The sequence below is a fragment of the Trichechus manatus genome, unplaced genomic scaffold (assembly GCF_000243295.1).
Source record: "Trichechus manatus latirostris isolate Lorelei unplaced genomic scaffold, TriManLat1.0 scaffold00045, whole genome shotgun sequence".
NCBI classification, from domain to species: Eukaryota; Metazoa; Chordata; class Mammalia; order Sirenia; family Trichechidae; genus Trichechus; species Trichechus manatus.
In genome coordinates, this window is record NW_004443981.1 from 8,965,403 (window position 1) to 8,989,528 (window position 24,126).

The 24,126-nt window shown below is 57.6% G+C and overlaps 2 protein-coding genes and 1 long non-coding RNA gene across 5 annotated transcripts; 2 read left to right on the forward strand and 1 right to left on the reverse strand.

Moving 5' to 3' along the window:
- Window positions 1-816: 816 nt before the first annotated feature.
- On the reverse strand, window positions 817-15,972 carry TNFAIP2 (TNF alpha induced protein 2). Of its 3 annotated transcripts, none has more exons than XM_004376701.2 (13): window positions 15,843-15,972; window positions 11,710-12,073; window positions 10,778-11,408; window positions 8,543-8,657; window positions 8,004-8,126; window positions 7,694-7,794; window positions 7,040-7,138; window positions 6,407-6,530; window positions 5,239-5,361; window positions 4,775-4,930; window positions 4,546-4,667; window positions 3,083-3,215; window positions 819-1,677 (listed from the first exon to the last, which is right to left on the reverse strand). In XM_004376701.2, exons 2-13 carry the CDS (start codon window positions 12,056-12,058, stop codon window positions 1,630-1,632), a joined length of 2,124 nt encoding a protein of 707 aa, XP_004376758.2. In that variant the 5' UTR covers window positions 12,059-12,073; window positions 15,843-15,972; the 3' UTR covers window positions 819-1,629. The 3 variants fall into 3 exon arrangements, with proteins under 3 accessions (XP_023587536.1, XP_004376758.2, XP_023587535.1); XM_023731767.1 differs by lacking the exon at window positions 15,843-15,972 and adding an exon at window positions 14,898-14,966 and having other exon boundaries at window positions 820-1,677; XM_023731768.1 differs by having other exon boundaries at window positions 817-3,215; window positions 15,843-15,971.
- A 1,494-nt stretch (window positions 15,973-17,466) lies between these two features.
- Window positions 17,467-22,328, forward strand: LOC111820639 (uncharacterized). The gene is made up of 2 exons (XR_002824170.1): window positions 17,467-17,525; window positions 22,243-22,328. It is a non-coding gene; the product is annotated as an uncharacterized LOC111820639 (long non-coding RNA).
- A 653-nt stretch (window positions 22,329-22,981) lies between these two features.
- On the forward strand, window positions 22,982-23,976 carry LOC101347754 (zinc finger protein 280A-like). The gene is given in 2 exon segments (XM_023731660.1): window positions 22,982-23,331; window positions 23,333-23,976. Coding segments are annotated over 2 exon segments (810 nt in total). The 3' UTR covers window positions 23,793-23,976.
- The last annotated feature ends 150 nt before the right edge of the window (window positions 23,977-24,126 follow it).

Below are 24,126 nucleotides of genomic sequence, written 5' to 3' on the forward strand. Positions count from 1 at the left end.
CCTCCCTGCAGTGGGGGGACCCTGGCCCCCTGCTCCCCACAGCACACTCCACCCAACACGGCGCTGGCAGTGGCAGCGCCCTATCCATGCTCCTTGTCTTGCGACTGACTGTGGCCTCCCCCATCCCGCCCCACTCACAGGGGCCCATGTCCTTGTCCAAACAGGGCAGGTGCCCACCCAGGCCCACCTGGCCTCCACCTTCATGTGCAGGGCTCTGGGCCCCCCACACCCACAGGACTCACTCCTCCCCCAGGGAGACCCTCCCCCTTACAGGAGTTTCCTGCAGCTTTCGATCCATCTCTTGGGGTCCTTCTCCCCTTGCCTGGCTGCTCTCCCTCACTCTTTGCTTCCCATTCTGCAATGGCCTCCATCCCTGTCAGCTCATGGATGGAACCCCCCCATTCCCCATACCACTCAGGTCCTTCCCGCAGGACCCAGACTCCACACTTGGTTCCCTTAGGGGCCCTTCCTTGGCTTTGTGGAGGGGTACTCCTTCCTGCCCTAGGACTGCAGATTATACAAATCCTTATCCAGAATGCAGGTCGGGGGGAGGGCAGAGGGAAGAGGAGAACCCTTCCCCAAAAGCCCTGGATGCTACCGCAGCCAGGTGGTGAGCGTGGTCCCTGAACTTGGCCCTCAGATCTGGCTCTGTTGCTCCCTGCTGGGCACTTGGGAGGACAATTCCAGAAACACAGGAGCCAGTTCTCACTGGACCCCACACCATGAAACGGAACTGCCGTCAGGGAGTGCACCCCCAGGTCGTCCTCAGGGAAGGGCTGGGGGGGGGGCCCAGCAGGATCATGACTCTAAATTTACAGGTGAAGAAACCGAGGCACAGAGGGGTGTAGTGACTGGCATGGCTGCAGGCTGACCCTCCAAGCTCAGGCTCAGGGGGCAGTGTGGACCCTGCAGGCCTCTGGGGCTGGCCAGACTGGGGATTGGACACAGAGCCTGGGAGGACAGGGTTCACCCAGACTCCAAGAGGCTGAGAAAGATGCTAAAAATGCCCCCAGCTGGGAGTAGGGAACTCCCAACCCACCACCACTTTGCATCTCCCAAAATGAGCCACTCAACAGCCACTTTTGAAATCAGCTTTATATCAAGCTATAGAAACCCAGGTTCCATCCTGAGTATACTCGTATAAAAGCAGTACTATCAAAAAATAATGTTAATAACATCAAACGCACAAACTCCTTACAAATGTACAAAGGCCTCTGTGCACACTCACACAGGCCAGTTCCTGGCCGAGGCTTTGAAAGACTGTACCGGGAAGACGGGGCAACCCCAAGAGCTCTGGCTCCAGAGCCCCCACGGCACCTTCAGGGGCATAAACTGCCCCCTCCTAGGCTGAGAGGGAGCTTTCTGGCCCAGGGTTGAGCAGGACCTTGGTGGTAAGCAGAGGTCTAGGAGGGACCCTCAGTCCTGTGCCCCACCTGAGGGTCCCCAAGGGTAGGGGAGGGATGGAGGTTGTGGTAGGCAGAACAATGGCCCCCAAAGACGTCCACATCCTATTCCCAGGAACCTGTGGGTATGTTAGATTTCATGGCAAGGGGGAATTCAGGTTGCGAATCAGGGGACTAAGGAGCCCTGGCAGAGCAATGGTTAAGCACTCAGCTGCTACCCGAAAGGTCATCTGTTCACCCACCAATGGCTCCATGGGAGAAAAAACCAGGAGATCTAAAAAAAAAACAGGAAAACAAACTGGCTATCTGCTGCCATAAAGACCACAGTCTAGGAAACCCTGTGGGGCAGTTTCACAGGGTCTCTATCAGTTGGAATCAACTCAATGGCAACTAACAACAACGATCAGGTGACCTTAAAATGGGGAGGTGACCCTGGGTTATCCAGGAGGGCCCGATGTCACCACAAGGATCCTGAAAAGTAGAAGAGGGAGCCAGAGGAACAGCAGAGTGAGCACTGGGCCCACGTTGCTGGCCTTAAATATGGAAGGGTGCCACGAGCCAAGGAACGCACGCGGCCTCCAGAAGCTGGAAAAGGCACGGAAATGGATTATCCTTCAGAGTCTCCAGAAGGGATGCGGTCCTGCTAACACCTTGATTTTAGCCCAGTGAGACCCATTTCAGACTTCTGACCTCCAGGTTGTGAGATAATAAGCTCTTGTTTTAAACCACTAAGTTTGTGGTCATTTGTTACAGCAGCAATAGAAAATTCATGCAGAGTCCAAGGGATCAGAAGGCAAGCTTGCCCTCCCCCAGCCCAGGCCTCTGCCAGACTTCCGAGAGAGGTGAGTGTTAAGCGGCAGGGTCCATAAAGCACCTCTGGGGCCTGCCTCTGTATGGGGGCAGGTGATCCTGAGAACACCAGGGTGTCCCTGGCCCAGGTGTGGTGGATGCCAAGGCCACCTGGGACTACCCTTGGAGAGCATTGGGTGGTGGGAGGCCTGCAGAGGGGGCAGCCTAAGTTCCAGGGGCAGTCTGGAGGGGGGCTCTGATGTTGACTTTGCCCCCAACTCGCTCTGTGACCCCACAAACCCCTGTCCCCCTGTGGGGCAGTTAAAGACCTTTCCAGGCTGCAGGTGAGAGCTCATCTCTTCCTCCTTTCTCTTCCACTCACGCCTCCAATCCACAGACTTGCTGAACCTGGCTCACCTTGGCCCTGGCCGTCGGAGGCAGGATGATGAGACTCGGCCCAGCCCCAGGGAACTGGGAAGAAGACTCAGATCCACCCAAGGAGAGGACAGCTACGAGGCAGACCATGGGCGGTCCACATGATGGCAGGTGGCCAGGGTCCCTGAACCCTGGCCACTCCCCCTCCTAGCCCACTCCTTTTACACACGCATGATAAACTATCGTTTACAAAGTGTTTTCTTCAGCATTGCCTGGTCGGCTCCCCGGGATGGGTGCCCCTACCCCCACAGGACAGAGAGGCAGGGGGGTCTGTCCACTCCAGCCGCCCAGGGGCTTGCGTCTTGGCCGGGGCTGGGCAGGAGCAGCAGCAGAAGGCAGAGGCCTGTGAGAAGCCATCGAGCCGGCACTGGTCTCAACAGGTGGCCTCAAGTGGAATGGTACATGGTGCCCGCGGACGCTCAAAGCAGGTCAGGTTGCAGGAAAAGCTAACCAACCCTTATGAGCGAAAATAGGGGATGGGTGGATTCGTGCGGGCCAGTGTTGATGTCCAGGATGCTGCGGATGCTCCGGACTTCACTGCTTGACAGATTCCCCTTGATAGCCAGGATGGCATTCAGGTGGCCTTTGCTGGCAAGGAGAGTGTCTGTCAGCCAAGGTCGGTCACCAACACCCCTACTCCCACCTCGTCCCAGCTTCCCTGACTCCTAGCTGCTGCCACAGGATCCTACAGCCAGCCCCCTGCCCACCCCACTCCTAGCCACTCTGACTCTTTCAGACTCTAGAGCATGCCAAGCTCCAGCCCTCCTCAGGCCTTTGCACTGGCTGTTCCTCCTGGAATGCTCTTCCCCATGCTCTTGAGGGAAAGGTCCTTCACACCTTCAGGTTTCAGCTAAAATGTCACCTCCTCAAAGAAGCCTTCCCAACTCCCTGTCTAAATTCAGCTCCTGTTGTTATTCACAGCCTTGGTCATAACTCTCCTTACAGCTTGCAGTTGCAAGTAAATAACAATCACCTTGTTACTGCTTGCCCTCCATAGACTGTAAGCTACTTGAGGGAGGACTGAGATCAGGCCTTCTTGTACCTCATTGCATCTCGGTGCTTAGAACAGAGCCTAGCACCTAGCAGAGGCTCACTGGATAACTGTAGGTGGGAAGGGTGAGTGGATGGATGGACAGGTGAGCGAGTGGGTGGGTGGATGGATGGATGGATGGATGGATGGATGGATGCATGGATGGGTGAGTAGATCGTTGAATGAGTGCTTGTATGGGTGAGCAGGTGGGTGAATGTGAGTGTGCAGGTAAGTAGGTGGGTAGGTGGATGGGTGGATGAGCTGACTGAGTGGGTGAGCAAATGGGTGGGTGGGTGGGTGGATGGGTAGGATGGGTTAGTCAGGAGCTGGGCTAGGCTAAGCCGGGTCATCCCAACTCAAAGCCTGTCTAAACTTTCCCTACCAAGTCAGAGGGCCCAGCCTAGAAAGAAAAAATGTCCCTGGCTTACCAGGCCCTCAGGCAGCCAGGGGCTAAACCTCCACTCCAGAACAGGGATGTGGACCCGAGGACCCCCAGGCTGAGTGATGGGTGCCACCTTCACTACTGACATGCCACGGCCTCTCGCACGTCCCTGGCCTCTCTCGCCTCACTTTCCCCTTCTGAGAGGCTAAGAGCATGAGCTGCCAAGCCAGACTGCCTGGCCTGGTAATCTTGGCTTTACCACTGAGTAGCTGTGCCATCGTGGGCACGTTCCTTAAGGTCTCCAGGCCTCATCTGTAACATGACGACAGAAAGCCCTATGGTTGTGGTGAGGAGCAAATGAATACATCCCTGTCACTGGGACCAGGATCAGAGCGCCACGGGCCCTGAAGTTTGCTGATTTGCCCCGCCAAGCCTCTAACCACAGACAGTGGGGTCTGGCAGGACTCTGCTGACTGCTCAGGCCCCACGGTGACCACTTTTCTCACCTGAAGTCAGGGTACCAGGTGACATAAGTGGCCACCTCAATCTTGATGGCGTTGAGGTCTTGCAGGCAGATGATCTCAGCCAGCCTGGGGAGGGCAAGACTCAGCCAGTTCGCGGAGGAGCCCTGCAGACACAGGCCTTGTTGGTGGGAGGGCACCAGGGCCCAGAGAGGCCCCAAGGGGCTGTCCTGGAGCCTAATGGAGCTCCGGAGGGGCAGGCAGATGGGCTTACGTTCTGAGTGCAGAAGCAATGGATGAGGTCAGCGTTGCTGAGGATGTGCCGTGCCAGCTGCTGCTGCTGCTCCGCTGTCTTGAGGATCAGGCGCCGCTTGCTGAGGCGGATGATGTACTCCTTCACCAGGTGCAGATGCACAGCCTCCATGAGCTCCTAGGTGGATGGGCAGCCAAGGTGGTGTGAGCCGCCGCTGACGAGGAGCTCATCACCTCCAGCCAAGTCTCGTGGCCCTTGCACCCCGAAATGGGAGTCCGGGGAGAGGCAGGAGTCAGAGCAAAGGAGTACTTGTGTGTGTGTGCACATGTGTGTCTACACACACAATCACATGTGCATCGGGGCTGCCCGCGCCCACCCACCCACCGGCCTAGCACCTACGTGTGCATGTGCTCACGTGTGCATGCATGTGTGTGTGATCGCGTGGCTGCCCCCACCCGCCCACCCACCAGCCGGTGCCTCCTCACCTTCCGGACGGAGTCTTGCAGTTCTGAGAACTCAGGCAGCCTCTCACTCACGGTGGCGAGGATTTCCTCCAGGATCTCCACCGGGGCTGACCAGCGGGTCTGCGTGAACCTCTTGAACAGCGGCTGCAAGAGAGGCAGGATGTCTGGGAGACCTGCCAAGGAAGGGCCGCCACCCGCAGACACGCACACACAGACACTCACGCACCTATCACTCTCCCAAACACAGGGAGGAGAGAGGCAGCCAGAGAGGCTGGGGCTCGGGGACTCCCAAAGGATCCAGGGGGGGACTCAAGTGCCTGTTCCCAGACAGGAAGTGGAGGCGGGCTCTGTGTACCCTTCTCCAAGGTCCCCAGCTGGGGCACAGGGGCCGGGACAGCTGTCTGCCCGCCCGGAGGCCTCTTCCAGGCATCCTTCTTACATAAATAAATTCCTACATAAACAAGGCCATGTGCTTGGCTGAACCAGTGAGGGCCAGTGCCAAGTCATCCAGGGTCACCGCCCAGGCCTCCACCACCAGCTGGCCACAGGCCGGGCGTCAAGCTGCCTGTGGACTCCTGCCCTGGGCGCTGGGGACAAAATGAGCACCCAGCAAATGTGGGCAGGGAACCCCCTCCTCTTCCTTTGGGGGCCCCTACCCCAGCCCTCTGCCAAAGGACCTAAGGAGTTTGTGCAAACTCCTGGCCCACTGCAGCCTTGGTGGGCAGCTGCCAAGGACACTGAGCACCAGGGGGTGAGAGCTGGGCATGGAGGCAGCAGACGGGCAGGGGGAGTTGAGGAAACACGTGCGCAAACTTGGGGGCTGAGCTGGGTCTAAATGGGGACCGGGAACAGAAACTTATCCCATATAAACCCATGCCCCTTGCCCTCCCAGCCCTGGGCAGTCCCACTCAGGCCAAGCTCACTCAGAATGCATGGTGGGGCTCAGCTCAAGAGCGTTCTATGGCTCCCACCACCCACTGTCACCAGCCTCATGACAGCTTGGCCAGTCCAGCCTCCCACGACCCAGAACCTGTCCCCTCCTGGTCTATGCTCCCTCCACTCCTCCCCGCTGGGGGACCCTCCATTCCTCCCCCCTGGTGGACCCTCCATTCCTCCCGGCTGGAGGACCCTGCATTCCTCCCCGCTAGAGGACCCTCCCAGACCCGCCAAGGGGAAGAGCTCCAGCTACCTTCAGGTCCAAGAACAGGTTCTGAAGCAGGGAGTCGAAGCCATGAGTCTTGATCTCGTTCAGAGGGACTAGCAGGTGGCTGTGGGTGTCCTGTAGTGTCTGCCACCTCTGCTCCACAGATGCCCTAGAGGGTGGGGGAGGGAGGTCACACCAGCCCTGCCTAGGCTTCAACCCCACACCCAGGGACACAGTTAGCCCTAGCTGAATCTTCCTAAACTATCTCCTGCACTCTGGAACCTTCAATGGCTCCCATGCCCTGTGGGCACACGTCCAGGTCAGCCCATCTGGGGCCCTCCCGGGGCAGGGCCCAGCCTGACTTCCCAGCGCACAGCTACAGTGACTCAGCCTCTCCCCACCCCAGCTTGCTCCCCAGCTTAAAGGACGCAATTACTGTGCCCACTTTGCAGAGTCTACTGTATCAAATGAGATCAAGAGCAGGGCATTTGCATAAGGGCTTGACACAGTAGCACTTGATAAACGCTGGCTGCACCAGCCCTGCTTGTTCCCTCCACATCTCTGCTGAAGCTGCTCCTGTCCCCATCCCTGCACCCTCCCCTCCACCCTCAGCTACCCTTTCTCTCCCCCAGGCAGGCCAGCGTTTCCCACTCCTTCCCAGCCCATCACCACCCTCACCGGAAGGACAGGCAGTTGTTGATGTTGGCGATGACATTGGCCCTGTAATTTTTCAGCTGTTTGTACCTCTCCAGAAAGTCGTCAAAGGCACGCTGGTAGCTGGTGAAACAGGCAGGAGCACATTCAGGACCAGCACAAACACCAAGCACAGGAACAGTCCCAGTCTCAGCGGCCCCACCAGCCGCCCTGAGTCTAGAGCCTTTTCCATCCTCTCAGCTCCCTGTAGCCCAGAGCTGGGCTCCTGCAGAGGGGCCACCCAGGCTCTGCTGCCCCATCTGTCCCCAGGTCCCTCCCAGCTGGAAGACTGTGGAGGGGTGGGTGGCTTCAGGAGTCCTGGAGGTCACAGAGGGCAGGAGCCCAGAGTGCAGTGGGGGCACAGGGAGGGGACAGGGTCTCACTCCCGGTGGGTGCGCCCTCTTTGCAGCTGAGACTGAGTAGGGGAGGAGACAAGGGGCTCCCAGTGGATGTGGGGTGGCCAGGTCACCTGAGCCTCAGTGCCCAGGAGGGAGCAGGGCAGGAGGAGAGGACTCCCGCCCAGACAGACACCCTAGGGGCAGGGAGGTGGAGCTGATCTAGCTTGGATCCCCACCTGGGGCACAAAGGAGGGGTCCTAGCTGCTGGGAACCCCTCTCGCACTCACACGCGCACACCCACCTCCTAAGGAATCCAGCCAGCTCCAGCAGCAGCACCTGCCTTATCTGCACGCCCAGGTCAGAGGTGATGCTCTCGGCCTTGGCCTGACTCTGGGAGACGATCTGTGGGGAACAGGGGGTGAGCTGAGCAGGGCAGGACTGGGGCGGGGTTGGGGTGGGGCAGGCAGGGGGCATGCTGGAACGGGGTGGAGGGGTTGGAGGGGGCACATGTATGCACACAGTGGGTGGGGTGTGCTCTGCACCAGTGCGCTCCCTTGCACGTGTGTGGGATGTGTGTGTGTACTACGTGCACGGGGGACAGACCGTGGTACCTGGATGACATCAATGGCGAGCTCGCTGTGACAGTGGCCATCTAACCTCTGTGGGGGCACATCCTGGGCCCAGCGCTGTGACTCCAGCTCCAGGGCCCTGGCCATCAGCTCCTTCACATTGGCCTGGGGGTGGGGGACAGGTCAGTCAGGTGGGCTGGCCTCCCACGCACCACTGAGCCTGCTCCCTGCATAGCCATCTGCGGCAGCCTCTTCTCTGCCCCTTCCCCTGTCCCAAATGCTCGAATGCCCAGAGCTGCCCCCGGCCAGCTAGAGACAGCAGCTCAGGGACAGGTCCTCAGAGGCCCAGGGACACTGGGCCTGGGCCCTGCCCCCACCCTGCCCACTGGTGCCCAGTGACCAGGTCCTGGGCTCTGACTGAACACTGCCAGCCCTCTGCCTGGCTGTGCCACATTTTCTCTGCCTGGCTGTTTGTCAATCCAGCCTTCTGTCTGTCCCCTGCCCACATCTGGTCTGTCTCAGGCGCCTCCCCTGTGTTTCCTTCCCACTGCTCCCATCCTTGTCCCCAACTCAGGACTCACCACCTCATTGGACAGAAATGTGGCCTCCAGCAGCCGGATCTGCTTAGGGGGCAGGAGGCTCCCCAGCCTGATACCCTGCAGCTCACCTGCCAGTTTAGGGCTGTTGATGATGTCACTGTGGGTGGAGGGAGGCCCCGTGAGGAACTGCGCCAGCCACAAGGCAAGCTCCCTCAAGCTAGCACCCCTCCCAGTTCCTTCCGGCAGGCCCAGAGCTAAGCCCCAACCCCTTGCCCCAGCTTCCCCATCCACCCAGTCTGGCTCAGGCCAAACCTAGGAATATCACCCTCCTATTTCTCTCTCATCCCTCATCCACTCCTGTCCACCAATGTCCCCTGAAGTCACCTTGCACCACCCAGGCCCCCGGCTGGCTCCTCACTGGTCTCCCTGCCTCAGCCCTGACCTGCAGCAGTCCCTCCACCTTGCAGCCGGGGACACTTCTGAAAACACAGATCTGACCCCCGCACTCCCAGCTTCCCCTCCCGTAGATAAAACCCAGATGGTCGTCACAGCCAGTGTAGGCCTGGTTCTGGCCTCCTCCCTCCCACCCCCCCACCCCGCCGGCACTGCACTCCGCCCCACTGACGCCAGCATCCCACCAGCCCAGGGTGGGGGCCAGTCTGCCAGGAAGGGCTGCCCTGAGCTGGGGAATCTCAGCTCACCCTCATGGCGCCTCTGCAGGGTCCCAGAGCTCCCAGGGGACCTGCCCAGCCCTGGCACTTCCTGAGAGCCCTTTGTCTACCCAGAGGCTTAAGAATGGCCCTCTCTGTGGCCCTAACTGCAGGGTGTCCCTTTGCTCCCCACACTTCTGGACACAATGGCGTTGACCACGCCTCCCTGGATACCCCCACCCCCGGTTCCGTGCCCAGCTCAGCCTCAGCTCCCTGCCCTGCTAACCCCACTGGGCTCTGGGCCGGGAGACTCTGAGGTCACCGGGACAGGAAGGCAGAGGAGCCAGGTGCCCAGAGCTTCCTGGTGAGTCAGGGCAAGCAAGAAGGAACTAGCCCAGGGCTGGGCCATGTCCCCCAGCCCCTGCCTGAGACTGGATTTCCCCGTGCCCTGCTGAGACCTCACCCACCGCCCCCACTGGCCCTTCCTCCGGTCCTCCTGCTGGAGACTGACCATCAGCACCAACTGAGCCCGTGGCATTTGCCAGGCCACCCAGGCCTTGCCCACCAATGTGTCCGAGACCCTCAGATACTGCTGACCCTGGCTACACCTCCAGACGTCCTTCCCCGGACTCTACACTTGGGGCTGCGGCCAGCGGGGCCAAGGCTTGCAGTAAGAACCCTGGCCTCCTGGGCCCGGGCATTTCCGAGGAGTTCAAATCCCCCCCACCCCACCCAGCAGTGAGTGGCCTGTGTGAATGGCAAGCATGCTCTGGGATCCCTGAGGCTGGGTACATGAGCCAGGGTGTACCCAGCTGGGGTCCCCTGTGGCCTCCATTGGCACCACCACCTCCACCTGAGGAGCTCTAGGCTTTGAAGTCTCACTGGACCACCCTGTGCAGCAGGGGTCTTCCCAACAGGCCACTTGGCCCTGCCCACCCGCTGGCTCTCCTGCCTGGGAGTGCCCCCATAGCCGGCCAGATAAATCCAAACACTGACAAGTCCTGCACAGCTCCCAGCATGCCCCGTGGCTCAGCCTCAGGCTTTGCCCTGGCCTTCCCGCCCTGCTCTGAGCCTGCCCTCTCCCCTCCACTGCCTGGCTCCTTTTCAGTCTAGACTGTGAGCTTCCCCAGGGTAAGGCAGGCTCCTAGCTCATGCCGCGACCTCCTTCTCCAGGCTGGCTCCCCTGATTTCCTAGGCAGCAGCAGGGCCCCTGCTCTGGGCTCCCGCAGTCCCTGGCCTCCTCACCAGATCGGGAGCTCAGGAAGTACTAATTGAATGAATGAATGATGAGGTCCCTGCCATTCTCTGTGCCTCAGTCTCCCTAACTGCAGAATGTGGCTGAGCACCTCTCTGAAGTCCAGGAAATTAAGGATTCCAAGGGCAAAGCAGATTTATCCTAGGTCCTGCCCCTATGTCCAGGTCCCACTCCAACCCCACCCAGCATGCCCAGGCCTCACCCGCCTTGGAGTCCAGGTTCCCCTCTCTGAGCCCAGGCCCCACCCCTGCGGTCTCAGACAGGAGCCCCTGGGCGCACAGACGTCTCTACCTGCTCCCTGCACCCTGGACCCCCCACAGCCGCCCAGGCCCCTCTCGCCCCAGCCCTCCGGTCCGCTGGCCAGCTGCTCACTTAGGGTAGAGGTTCTGCACCCAGACCAGTAGCATGTAGGTGTCACGCTCGCACAGCTCGAACTGCGCCATGGCGGCCAGCTGGGCCGCGAAGTACTGGTGGTAGCTCTCGGCGTAGGCCGCCACCACGTGGAACTCGGCGGGGAAGAGTGGCTTGAGCCGCTCCACCACGGCCTCCAGGTCCTCCTTCATGGTGCGGCCCATGTGCAGGAAGGTGCGCTCCGCCGCCGAGGGGCCCTCGGCGCCCGTGGCCACTGGCTGGCTCAGCCGCTCCTCGGCCGCCTGGGTCACGCCGCGGCGCCACAGCTGCAGCCAGTGCCGTGGACGCGTGGGCGCCAGCGCCGAGCCCCCGGGCCCCGCCGCCACCTGGCGGTCCTCGAGCTCCTGCTCGGCCACCACGGCCAGCGCCTGGCGCAGCTGCTCGGGCGCAGCCTCCAGGGGGCGCCGCAGCACACCCAGCACCTGGTCGCGCAGTAGCGCGTACAGCGCCTCCACCTTGCTCTGGCGCCGCACCAGCTCTTGGTCGCTCAGGCGGCCCGCCGCCGCCGTCTCCAGCAGCTCCCGCTCCAGCGCTAGCAGCGGCCGCGCCGCCTCCAGCCGCCCGTGCTCCAGGTCCACCTTCAGCTCCTCCACTGCGGCCAGAGCAGCCGGTTAGCGACAGGGACAGACCTCTAAAGGGATACGTCACTTCCCGGGACGCCCACAGAGGATTAAATGGCTTGCCCAAGGAGGCGAGGCAGTGTCCCAAACAGGACTAATGCCCTGGTCCCCCCATTCCCAGACCCCCATATTGGGGAGGGGCAGGTGAAAGCAGCCCTCCTGTCCTGTCCACTGGGGTCCAAGGAGTGGTTGGTCCACTCTGACAGCCCCCACCCTGCCCAGGCCCTGGACTAGCTCTGACCCGGCCCCAACCCCACCTGAGCCCCAGCGCACCTGTGGGCAGCCTGCTGTCCAGCCCCGGGCTGGCGTTTGGCTCAGCCTCCGGCTCCACCGAGCTGGGCTGGCCCTTCTTCCTCCTCCCTTTGAAGACCTTGAGCATGCTGGACAGCCCTTTTGACTTCTTCTTCTTCTCCTTCTTTGCAGCCCTCTCCTCGTCCCTCTCCAGAGCTGCCCCCGTCTCCGGGGATGGCACCAGGTCCTCAGAGGAGGCCTCTGACATGGAGGCCTCAGACTCCCCCTCCGATGTGGAGGGCAGCTTCTGGGGGCTTCTGGGGAAGTCAACAGCCCCTGGCACAGGCCGCTCACCCGGGAGGCCCTGGAAGAAGGTCATCATCTTCAGCATCACCCTGGCTCAGACCTGCAGGTGGGAAGGGATGAAGGAAGGGGTCAGTGGCCAGAGTGGACGGGCCCTGGCTGAGCTCCCAGGCCCAAGCACATAGCATGTGGCAGCACTAAGCATGCTGGATCTGGTTTCACACGGACAACCACCAGGGCTCTGATCATGGGCTGGCCCAGATGAGTACCAGCAACCCAGCTCCCTCCCTGGCCTGGGTGTCTCACCACCAACAGCTCCTCTCGCAGTACCCCCAGCCCTTTGGAGAATAGCCTCCAAAGCAGAGAAGAGGCAGGGGACACCAGCCTTCCCCGACGAGGGGGCCTCCCGGACGAGGGGGCCTCCCGGACAAGGGGGCCATCACTTCGTTCTGGCAAACCCTTCCTTGGCAGCCCACCCTCTGGGCAGGGAGAAGAAGAACGCAGGGCATAAGGCCCCGTGCTGGATCCCAGCAGACCCTGTCCAGAGTGGCCAGGGCCATGCCAGGGTCACAGAGGACCTGGGGCCAGGCTGGGGTGGAAACCCAGGCCTCCTCCCGTCCAGCCCCCGCCCCTGCTGCAGCCTACTCGGCTCCTCTCTTGTCTTGTCTAGCAGTGAGGTCTTGGAGGGATGCCATAAGCAGAAACACAGCCACTCCTTCTGGGACCACGAGGGAAGCAGAGCCTGACTCCCTACCCCAACCTCAGGGCTCAGGCCCACAGAAACCACAGCACTCTCTCAAATGGGATCATTCGGGGCCAGACTTCGGGGGAAGGGAATATGCCTTGGAGAACCTTTCATATAACAGTGGGGCACAGGGCTTAGCAAGGCCTAGGGCAGCTCGGGGTCACTCAGCAACAGCCCGGCTTCCCAGCTCCCACCCCACCCTGGATGCGCCCAATGGGATGACATCATCATCACAAAAGTTTCCACTTTTGGTGCCCTTCTGGGGTGCCCACCCCATCTTGTCCTCACTCCCACTGGAAGACGTGTCATCTTCCTCATCTTACGGAAGTGCCCAGAGACGTTTAAAATGTCCCTAAGGTCCACAGCTTGGGCCTGGAACTCAGCTCACCGGATGCAGAGCCTGGCTCTGCCCCTGCCTCCATGTACCCTACTGCCCTGCAAGCTACATCCAGAGAGGCGGGACCCTGGAGGGGAGCTTGGTTGCCTCCTGGGAGGCAGCAGGGCAGGGCTGGGAATGGGGAGCCTGCAGGGCTGGGCCTTCCTGGTAGCTGGGGTGCCCACAGCCATGGTGCCACCTGCCTACCCCACCCCTCAAAAGTAAGCACATCAAGCCATGCCTCACAGGAGGCAGTGACTTTGCTTAAACCTTGCAACTGTCCTGGGAGGCGGCAGGAATGCAGCGTAAGAGGGGGAGTATTGAGACAGGAGGTGGCAGTAGCTTGCCGCAGGCACACAACAGGCCTGGGGCTCAGACGAGGCCTGTCTAGCTCTTCCCACAGCCCCTGCTGCCTCCACCAGCCGGACCACCCTGTCCCACTCCCCCAGGCAGAACCCCGGACGCTTGGCCAGAGCCATGTGGGGGACAGTGAGCCTGGGTTCCTCACACCCCATCCCAGTGGCCTGGGCAGATCCCTGAACTCCTGGACCTCAGCTGCCTCTCCTGGGCCATTTGGACTGAGAGTCCCACTCGAGGATCCAGCAAGAAGTGCCCTGGGGAGCCACAAAGCCGCAATCCCCAGGTGCAGGCCACCTGACACCACCACTCTGCCCTCTCGCTGCCCAGCTAGATTCCCCTGCCAGCCAGTCTCATTCTCAGCCCTGCCCTGGGCACCTGGGCCTCCCCTCTGCCCTCCTTCTGGGGTGGGGCTGCCCTGACCACCTGGCCCACCGCTGCCCTCACTGTCCCCCACCTCCCGGTATGACACAGCTCCTCATCCCCACACGGGCCAGGCTCCTGCGGGTGCCCGGCTTGGCATCCCTGCCTTTTCCCGCTGCTGCACAGAATCCTCGCCCCACCCCAGGAGCAGCTGATGCAGTGGAAACAGACAAGGCTGTGAGCTCAGCTGCACCATTCACTAGTTTGTAGACTGACCACACCGCTTCCTTCACAGGCCTCAGTTTCTACATCTGGGAAACGGGGAGGAGGGCACCCACCTCACAGTGCTGCTGGGAGGATGTGGCAAAACCACACAGCCCAGTGATGGGCACATAGTCGGCCTTAGTGTGGCTTCGAGGACAGTAGGAGAGGCAAGCCCTTAGGCCCTGGCCCTTGGCTGGGGACACTCAGGCAGGAACTGGGCTGCTCAGAGTCACACAGTGTGGCCACAGCCTGTGGCCCAACAGTGGCACCTTCGCCAAGCCTCTTCCCTCCCCAGCTTGTCCTCAGGCTCACACACCCTCACCCCCTCCTGGGGTCAGGGCTGAAGCCCTGAAGCCTCCCAGTGGCCTCTGTGCCTGGCTCCCTCTATCCTGGACCTGATAGGGAGGGCTCATGCAGCTCCCAGACAAGGACCCCCAAGTGCAGAGAAGGGAAGTGACTCGCCTAGGCCACACAGCCCGGGAGCCACGGCCTGGGCCCCAGCCTTCCTACTGTCCAATGGAAAGGAGATCCTTGCCACTTGCTCCCGCAGCCCTTGCCCCCGGCCTTTCAGGACGGAGCCCTGCCCTGGGGGCGCCAAACCTGGGTCCACTGGGCCCTGACACGCAGGCGCTCATCGTAGGGGCCTCGGTTTCCCCAGCAGGGGGGCCGCCCGAGGCCGGGAACCCCCGAAGCATCCCGCTCTCTAGGTACCCTCGGTCGCGCCGGGCGCTCCCTCCCAGGACCCGGCCGGCTGGGGAAGCGGGTCCGGGGCGGGAAGATGCCCAGAGCAGCGGGGACTGACGCACGGCGGAGGTCACTTACTTTGTCGGACGGGCGCAGCTGTCCTGGCAGGGCCCGGCGCGGCCTGAAATAGTCACAGGCCCCGCCCGCCGCCCCGCCCGCCGCGATCGCGGAAAACCCGCGGGCGGAGATCAAGTGTGTCGCCTTGAGGGAGTCCGGGGTGACGCGCAGCCCGACGGGAGGGGCCCGCCCAGCAGGCGACGGGGGCAGGAGAGGGGCAGCGGGGTCACTACCTCCCATCAGTGGGCGGGGGTCCGGGGACAGAGGGTGCTGGCCAAGCGCCCGCCGAGTAAGTGGGGTGAGGGTAACTGCACCCCAGGAGCTCAGCAGCCCCGGGATTGGCGGGCTCTGCCCCATTGTCCGACGACGGCCCTGATTGGCTGCCTGGGAGGGGTCCACGCCCCCCAGGGCACTTTCCCTCGTCACAGAGCCAGCCTCAGGCCCCGCGAGGGTCACCCCTTCTGGGGAGAGCCTCCCACTCCAGCGGCACCACTGTGGCTGCATGGAGGCATGGGGGGGGGGGCTTCCTGGAGGAGGCGCCCCTGGGGAAGGACGGCTGCAGGGCTGCTCACTCAGGGTATGGACAAAGCACCAATGACCACCCGGCGCTGGGCTGGTGTTTTGCCCACACGACCATTATCGAGTCTTGTTGACACGAGGAAACTGAGGCTCAGAAAGGCGAAGTGACATGTCCAAGGTGACACCGTAAGTGGCAGGGTCTGAATTCACGCCAAGCCTGCAGGGCTCCGAGGGAAGCACTGCCCATTTCTGAGGAGGTGGGGCTGAGCCAGGCCAGGTTTCTGGGGTCCAGACCCCAAGAGCTCAGACTTCAGTCGCCACCCGGCCCAGCGTTGTCCCTGCTCCACTGTGTATGAGCAGGTCACACCCTTTTCCGGGCCTCAGTTTCCCCAGCTAAGCCTTGTTTCTCTGGGTCTGTGTAGCGGGAGGAGGGTAAAAGGAACTTACTGGCAGCGGATGCCTTCCCTTTTGCGCGGACTAAGAATCCCTGTGCTCTGGAGAGGGACATGTCATTCAGGAATTTCCCGGCTCGCTCCGCACCAGCTTCCCTTCTCAACGCAGCTCGCTCCTCCCCCATCTCGACCCCCCTCCCCCAACAGCCTGGGCACAGGTCCCAGTGAGGGATGGCTGAGCAAGTAGGGGGCAGGGGTGTTTTGGGGACTAAGAACTTCCTCTTCCTCCTCTGGAGGGGTGGCCCAGCGCCAGCTTTGGGCCTGGACTGTCATCTTCCATCCCATCCCTGGGGGCTTGAGCTGCGGAGGGAGGGAGGCGGCTGCCAAGTGGTGACAATAAGATGGACCCCACTCCCCCTCCCTGAGTTCCCCGAGGTGACAACAGCCCCATTTTTCAGAAGAGCCAACAGAGACACATCACACCCATGCTGGGAGGGCCATCCCGCCTGCTCCCCAGGCACGGATGGGGAGACTGAGGCCCAGCTGCAGTTCAGCCAGCAGGCCGGGCAATGAGGATGTGAGCAGAGGGAGCCTGGCGGGCTGCCTCTGTGGCCCCTGCTGTGGGTGCATTGAGCAATCCCTGGCAGGCTGTCAGTTGCTCCAGCCCCCACGCCCAGCCCCGAGCCATTGGGAAATCACAGATGAAATTCCAGCTCTCAGGTCATGGGAAAGGGCGCAGGCCTGCTGCAGACCCCCATGTCCCCTCAGAGCTCAGCTGGGGCAGGAATGACACTTCCCGCCCACCCAGGGCAGGTACTGGACCACCAACGTGTAGCCTGCAGTGGGGGAGAAGGCAGGGATGCTATGCTGAGGACCTGTAGCTGGGGAAGGGGAGGCTTGGGAAAAACAGGTGCTGCCTTCCGCTGTGTGGCTGTCCCAACCACTTCCCCTCTCTGAGCTCCAGGCATGGGGTCAAGGTCACATACATGAAGCCCTCAGCCCAGGGTCTGCGCAAAGGGCCGACTGATGAGAGGACCATCTCATGTCCTTCTCTCAACAGCCAGTAGGGTCAACGGGGCGGGAGCTATTCTCATTCCACGGTCCCCAGGTCCCCAGAGGCCAGGGCTTCCAGGGGATCCAAAGGCCAGCCAGGAAATACATCCCAGCAGGAAATGAGCTTCAGATGCTGGTCCAGAGCATCCCAGCCAGCAAGGCCCATTCCCCAGTTCCCAGCCGGCCAGAGCCCATCCCTGCCTCCCTAGTAGGTGCTCCACCTGGCTGGGGGAGCCACCAAGTGAAGCAGGCAAATGAAGCAGACCCTCCCCCACCAGCCCAGCCCAGAGGCCAGGTGAGCCAGTACCTGGACAGGCCATGGTCAGCTCCTCGCACGCAAGCCAGGGCCTCAGAGGCTGGGGACACACAGGGCAGGGCTGACACAGCTGACTTTGGTTGGCCTCCGCTGCTGCCAGCCTCTGCTCTAAGGGCTCTTTCTGCATTAACTGATTTCATCTGTGAAATAGCCTCATAAAGTGACTACTGCTTAATTGTCCTTTTGTCATAGATGAGGTAACTGAGGCACAGATGGGCCCAGTCATGTGCCAGCCAGTGGTGGAGCTGGGAGCTCTTTCACTAAGCACTAGGCTGTACTGCTTCCCCTGCAGTGTTGCTCCATGTCTGAAACACAGCGTGATGTATTTAAGTCAGACGCAAGGACGGACTGCCAGGCCAGAGCGATCAGGTACAGAAATGGGAGTTTTGAACTGCCCTCCACTTCTTTTTCCTCTTTCAGAAAATGATTTCCCAGTCTCTTCATCACCTCATTTAGTCAATTGATTGAAATCTCCACCCCCATCCTGTGGGGTGGTAGGAGGGACAAGCCCCACAGCCTCCCTGCCAACAGAGAGGACACACCCAGGGTGGGACCAGAGAATAATGCAGGGCAAATGTGGCTAATGGTCCTCCCTCCAGTCACTCTGGACTGGCCGAGAGCCTGGCCGGAGGAGCACTCCCTACAAGAGGGGAGCTATAGGAGGGCATTCTGGGGCAGGGGTCAGCAGGCGCAAAGGCTGGGCAGAGGGACCAGCCGGGTGTCAGGGGCTGTGGGTCACTGGGCCTGGCTACAGCAGGAGGCCCCGGCCAGAGGCTTGGCTGGTCGCCTTGATCACAGGGTGGTGCTGACTGTGGGTGGGCTCCCCAAAAGGGGAGACAGGGAATTTGAGGGTGTCCCTAAGCCCTCCCCCCACTTCCCCCTGCACGATGACTTGCACTTCCCAGCACCCTGCCTCTGGCTCTGGACAGGGCTGACCTTGCTTCTGGCTTTCAGTTCTCAGGCCGCCCCCCACCTGGAGCCTTCCTGGGGTCTTGCTTCCTGGGACTGTCCCACTCACTCACTAACTGCACTGAGCCATTTTATCCCAGGTATGACAGATGAGTAAACCAAATTTCAGAGGAAGTCAGTGGACACACAGGTTGAGGCCTTGAGGCTGGGGTCACTGCTGCCACCAGCCTTCCCCAAAAAGGGAAGTGACATGCTCGGGGTCATTTGAAGCTGCCCAGGGCCTCAGCTGCAGTTTGCTGATCTCCTCTAGGACCACGGGAGGGTCAGGACAGCTGACCAGGGGCTACCGCACAGAGCACCCCCTCCCATGCTTGAGGGGGACCCAAGGGCAGTCACCAGACCTGGAGCCCCTCCTCCCACCCCTCCCGCCTCCGCCTCCACCCCGGGAGGCTGTTTACTTGTTAGCAGCCCCTCCCCTCCCTCGCAGGAGGAAGCCATCCCCGGGGATATCTCTCTGGGTCTGGCAGACAGGGACACTGGGGCCTCAATCCAAAGAGTGCAGTGCAGGAGGACTTCCTGGAGGAGCGTCTCCGGCTGAATAGGGGGCCTCTCCCGCCTATCTCAGTTCTCTCTCCTAAAAGGGCCTTTCACAAGGCTCTCCCTCCCGCAGCGGGTGGTGACGTAAGATGACCAAATTCAACTCCCTTTTAGGGAGTCAGCTCCCTTCCTGTAAGGGGCAGCCCTGATGCGGGCGGTTAGCCGCATAGGGAGCCTTTCTCAGAGTCACTGTGATTTCCAGGAAAACAGCTGCCGAGCTTGGTCCATGTAGGAGAGTACCACCTAAGGTCACCTGGCAAGAGCTCTGTGCAAAACCCATGGCTGAAGAAAGAGAGGAGGAAGGGAGGGAGGGGAAGGGGTAGGGGGCCGCCCAAACCAGCACAGGGCCACCACTTCCTCGAGCGGGGTGGGGGGGGGTGCTGGGCCTCCCTCCTTACCCGAAAGCCTGGAGCTTCTAGACTTTGGGGAAGGAAGGCACAATGGTGGGGGCTTGGACATGGGGACCACCCAGGGACGCCACTAGGGGGTGGGGGTGGGGACTGCACCAGGTGACACTGTCAGAGAGGGCGACACCAAAACGATTGCTCTATAAAATGTTTGTGCAGTGTTTCAGCAGAAATTTATTCTTTTTTATAAAAATATCCCTGTAGTTAGTTATGGAAACCCTGGTGGCATAGTGGTTAAGAGTTTGGCTGCTAACCAAAAGGTCAGCAGTTCAAATCCACCAGATGCTCCTTGGAAACCCTATGGGGCAGTTCTACTCTGTCCTATAGGGTTGTTATGAGTCGGAATCGACTCCATGGCAACGGGTTTTGGATGGTTAGTTATAACAACAAAAACATTTTTCATAAGCCCAGTTTACATGTATCGATATACCTACAAGGCTAAAACTCTATGCTAATTTACTTTTTTGAACCTTCAAATGTGGAGCCCTGGTGGCACAGTGGTTAAGAACTTGGGTGCTAACCAAAAGGTTGGCACTTTGAATCCACCAGCGGCTCCCTGGAAAACCTATGGGGCAGTTCTATTCTGTCCTATAGGGTCACTATGAGCTGGCATCGATTCGAGGGCAACAGGTTAATGTGCTCAGGTCACAGCTGTCATCATTACTCAATTACAATGATTACATTCTGGACATGGAGTTGCATTAAGACCTTTGCTATGATATGATGGGGTGAATGTGTTTTACATGTGGCAAGGACATGAATTTTGGGGGGCCAAAGGGTGGAATGTTATGGATTGAATTGTGTCCCCCCAAAATGTGTGTCAACTTGGCGAAGCCATATTTCCCAGTACCATGTGACTGTCCACCACATCATCTGATGTGATTTTCCTATGTGTTATAAATCCTGCCTCTGTAATGTTGATAAGGCAGGATTAGTGGCAATTATGTTAATGAGGCAGGACTCCATCTACAAGATTCTGTGGTGTTTTAAGTCAATCTCTTTTGAGATATAAAAGAGAAAAACAAGCAGAGAGACAAGGAGAGCTCATACCACTAAGAAAGCAATGCTGGGAGCAGAGCATGTCTTTTGGACCCAAGGTTCCTGCACTGAGAAGCTCCTAAACCAGGGGAAGATCGATGACAAGGACCTTCCCCTAGAGCTGACAGAGAAAGCCTTCCCCTGGACCTGGCACCCTGAATTCAGACTTCCGGCCTCTGAGACTGTGAGAGAAGAGATTTCTCTTTGTTACAGGCACCCACTTGTGGTCATGGTGTTCTGTTACAGCGGCACTCGATGACTGAAACAGTGGCAGCAGCCCTAGTGATGCCACTGGGACCACTGGGGCTCTCTGAGCTCCACCACATACACCTGTGTTTTTAGATACGTTGCTTGATTCCTGGGGATCTGTCTTCCCTCCTGGAAATGGAGTTGACTCAACCGCAGAGGATTCCTGTGGTTTCACTTCACAGACAGAGACTGAGAGGGACTTTATCAATCTAAGAAATAATGGAATCTTAGAACTCCGGGAAAGAGAAATGTCGTAGGAAGTCCTGCCGTTTCAGGGGCACCGCCAGTGTGCTCTGCTCAGTGATTTCTGGTTTTCCTGTCCCCGTCCCCTCCCGCTCTTAGCGTCACTGCAGCAGTTAAGAGCTCAGCCTCTGGTTTCCAACGCCCCTGGGCTGGAATCCCAGCTCTGCACTGTCCAGGTTTTGTGATCTTGGGCAACTTACTTCACCGCTCTGGGCTCAGTCTTCCAGTCACAGGGTGGTATTCTCCTAGATGGACCAAACTCAGCAGCTGTTTTCCTGGAAATTATGGCGGCTCTGAGAAGGGCTCCCCATGCAGCTAGCCCTGGGGCTGCCCTATGCCAGAAGGGACTTCAACCCTTTTAGGGAGTTGAACTTGGTCATTTTATATCATCACCTGCTGGGGGAGGGAGAGCCTTGTGAAAGGTCTTTTTAGGAGAGGGAGCTGTGATGGGGAGAAGAGAGGCCCAATGTTCAGCCAGACATCAATCTAAGAATGAGGAGCCTTGATGGTGCAGTGGTTAAGTGCTTGGCTGCTAACTGAAAGGTTAGCAGTTCGAACCCACCAGCCACTCAACAGGAGAAAATGTGGCGGTCTGCTTCCATAAAGATTTACAGCCTTGGGAACCATATGGGGCAGCTCTACTCTGTCCTATAGGGTCGCTACAAGTCGGAATCCACTTGACAGCAATGGGTTTTTTGTTTTGTTTTGTTTTGTCTTTTGGTATCCATCTAAGAGCCTTAGGTTCAAAAAGGACCAGACCAAACACACATATTTTGACCACCTGTTACCTTCGAGATTTTAATCATTCATAATGCATTTAAAAAATCTTTCCTAGGTAACAAAGTTCACTCTCCTATTGACTTTCTTAGGGTTGCCACAGTGATTAACCAGGTTTGGATTAAGCACATCAGTGATGGAGAAAAAAATTAAATACAACCAGACCAGCTACCACCAGTTGCCATTGAGTCAGTTCTGACTCACGTCGACCTCCCGTGTTGCAGAGTGGAGCTGCACACCACAGGATTTTCAAAATTGTTATCTTTTGGAAGTAGATCACCAGGCCTTTCTTTCGAGGCCTCTCTGGGTGGATTCAAACTGCCAGCTTTTTGGCTAATAGTCGAGTGCTTAACAATTTATGCCACCCAAGGACTCAATGGAATTATTATATTTTCCAAAGGACTTGAGTGTTTACCTATTATACACACACAAAAAAAAAAAAAAAAAAAAAACATAAGGGTGACGATAATCTTTAATTGAGACTTTGTAGAGATGGAATTTATAGAAGGACAAATGCCAAGAATATCGAAATAAAAATTAAAGCTAGCAAATATAAAAATAGAAAGCATATAGTTCTAAGACTGTTCTAGCATAAATCAGTTTTATTTAGCCAATAATAAAAAGCCTTCGAAGGTGTCTCTCAGACAACATAGAGCAGCTAAGAGTGAGTTAGGGTTGAAGAGGTTTGCTCTTCCATTTGGTTTGCTGTATTTCAGTGGTTCAGGATGTCATTTGTTAAAACAGGGAAATAAGCTGAAAAATCTATCTGGACAGAAACATCAAACAGGTGATTTTGTAAACTATAAACTTTAAAACTTAAAAAAAATTCAAAATGTAAACAAATGACATTTAAATTGATGTTACAGTAACAAAAAAAAGGCAAAAAACCAGGAAATTTCTCGAGGACATGATGGCAAAGACCCACCAGCTTCCCCCTCCCTGTGGCACAGACTGGCAAAGATGGAGCACCACTGAATCACTGGGACACACAACTTCAGGAACTGGTGGCAATTTATATAAAATAAAGCACTGGAAGTTGAAGACATCACTTGCTTCAAGCAAAAAAAAAAAAAAATCAAAAACGGCAGATCTCTTCTTGCATGGAGGAGAACAAGAGCCAGAACCACAGAAGAGTGTAAAAGAATCCAACATGGCGGCTGTGATGATGAAGAAGCTTAACTGATCTTTGGTGGGGTGGATCATGTAAACAAAGATGCTGAAATTCACTTTGTCAGGGTGATTTCAGATTCAAAACTGGTCATTTTAAACATTTTGAACAGAGCCACCCAGGGTCCACACTCAAAAAGAAAGAAAGGCCACCATAGTCAAGGTATTGTTCATGCATTGCAGCCTGAAAATCACAGGACCTTTACATCAAAAGAGGTGTCCATCTGGCCGATTTCTCAACCTGAATCGAGATCTACAGATGAACCTACTATTGATTGTTCATCCACATCTGGTTACAAAAGGAGATCACCACACATCATGTCTCATAATTCCTCAGATTTGCTCTCACCATGGACTCAACATACAGTTGTCACTGCTCTTTCTGTAGGTGGTACAGATGAAAGTCCTCATGATTCAAAGCAACTTTCCGCTTATGATATGAACAGTGGAAATTCCAAAAGGCTTAATCTCAGTGATGCAATCTCAGAGGGACAGTCTTTGGATACTCCATCAGGTACTTCTCCTACAGTGAACACTAGTACACCCTCAAAAGGTGTTCACACCTCATCAAGTCATGGTCAAAATGAAGCATCGTTTCCTCGGGTTTGTGCACATGATAAAACACATTTCAATCTTAGGAATCCAGTCATAAAAAAAAGCTTTGAAGGACTAGCAGAAACGGACTTTTCAAGAATAGCAATTCAACCCAAGACCTTTGATTCCAAGAAAGGAAACCTGATTGTGTTTCTTCGTGACATCCACTACAGACGACATGAAGGAATTGGGCAGCCAGAAGACTCACACAACATATAAATGCCTTGGCTGCCTGAAAATTCTAAAGAACATGAAGTTTATGAACTACGTGAAGCACCATTTGGAACTTGAGAAGCATATGAGTGACAGCTGGGACAGCCACACCACCTGCCAGCACCGCCATTGGCAGTTTCTCACTCCCTTCCAGATGCAGGATCACAGCGAAAATGTGCACATCACCCAGGAACCCTCCACTGTTTGTAAAATCTGTGAGTTGTCATTCAGAACAGACCAGACTCTCTTACAACACGTGACGGACACGCATGGTGAAATACCTTATGTGTGTCAGGTTTGCAATTACAGATCATTGGCCTTCACTGATGTGGAAACCCATTTGAGAACCTACCGTGAAAACACTAAGAATTTGCTTTGTCCATTCTGTCTCAAAATTTTCAAAACTTCAACACTGTACATGAATCATTGTTGGAAGCATTGAAACAAGACAGTCTTCCAGTGTTCCAAATGTAGCCAACAGTTGTTGACCTCAAAGGAGAATATGGAGCACAAAACCAAGAACCATCAAACATTTAAAAAGCCAGACCAACTGGAAGTGTTGCCTCCTGAAACAAAGGTTATTATTCAAACTTCAGGTCAATGAGGATCAAGAGGCACAACATCCATTACAACACTGACACTTGGCTGTCACCTGCAAGAACTAAAAAGAGAGCAGTTATAAGGACTAGATTTTCCAGACTCACTTGCAGCTAGAGTCCTGGCTGACAATTATGTTCTGACTGCTTCCAGGAACTCTAAAAGGCAGAAGTGAGCCT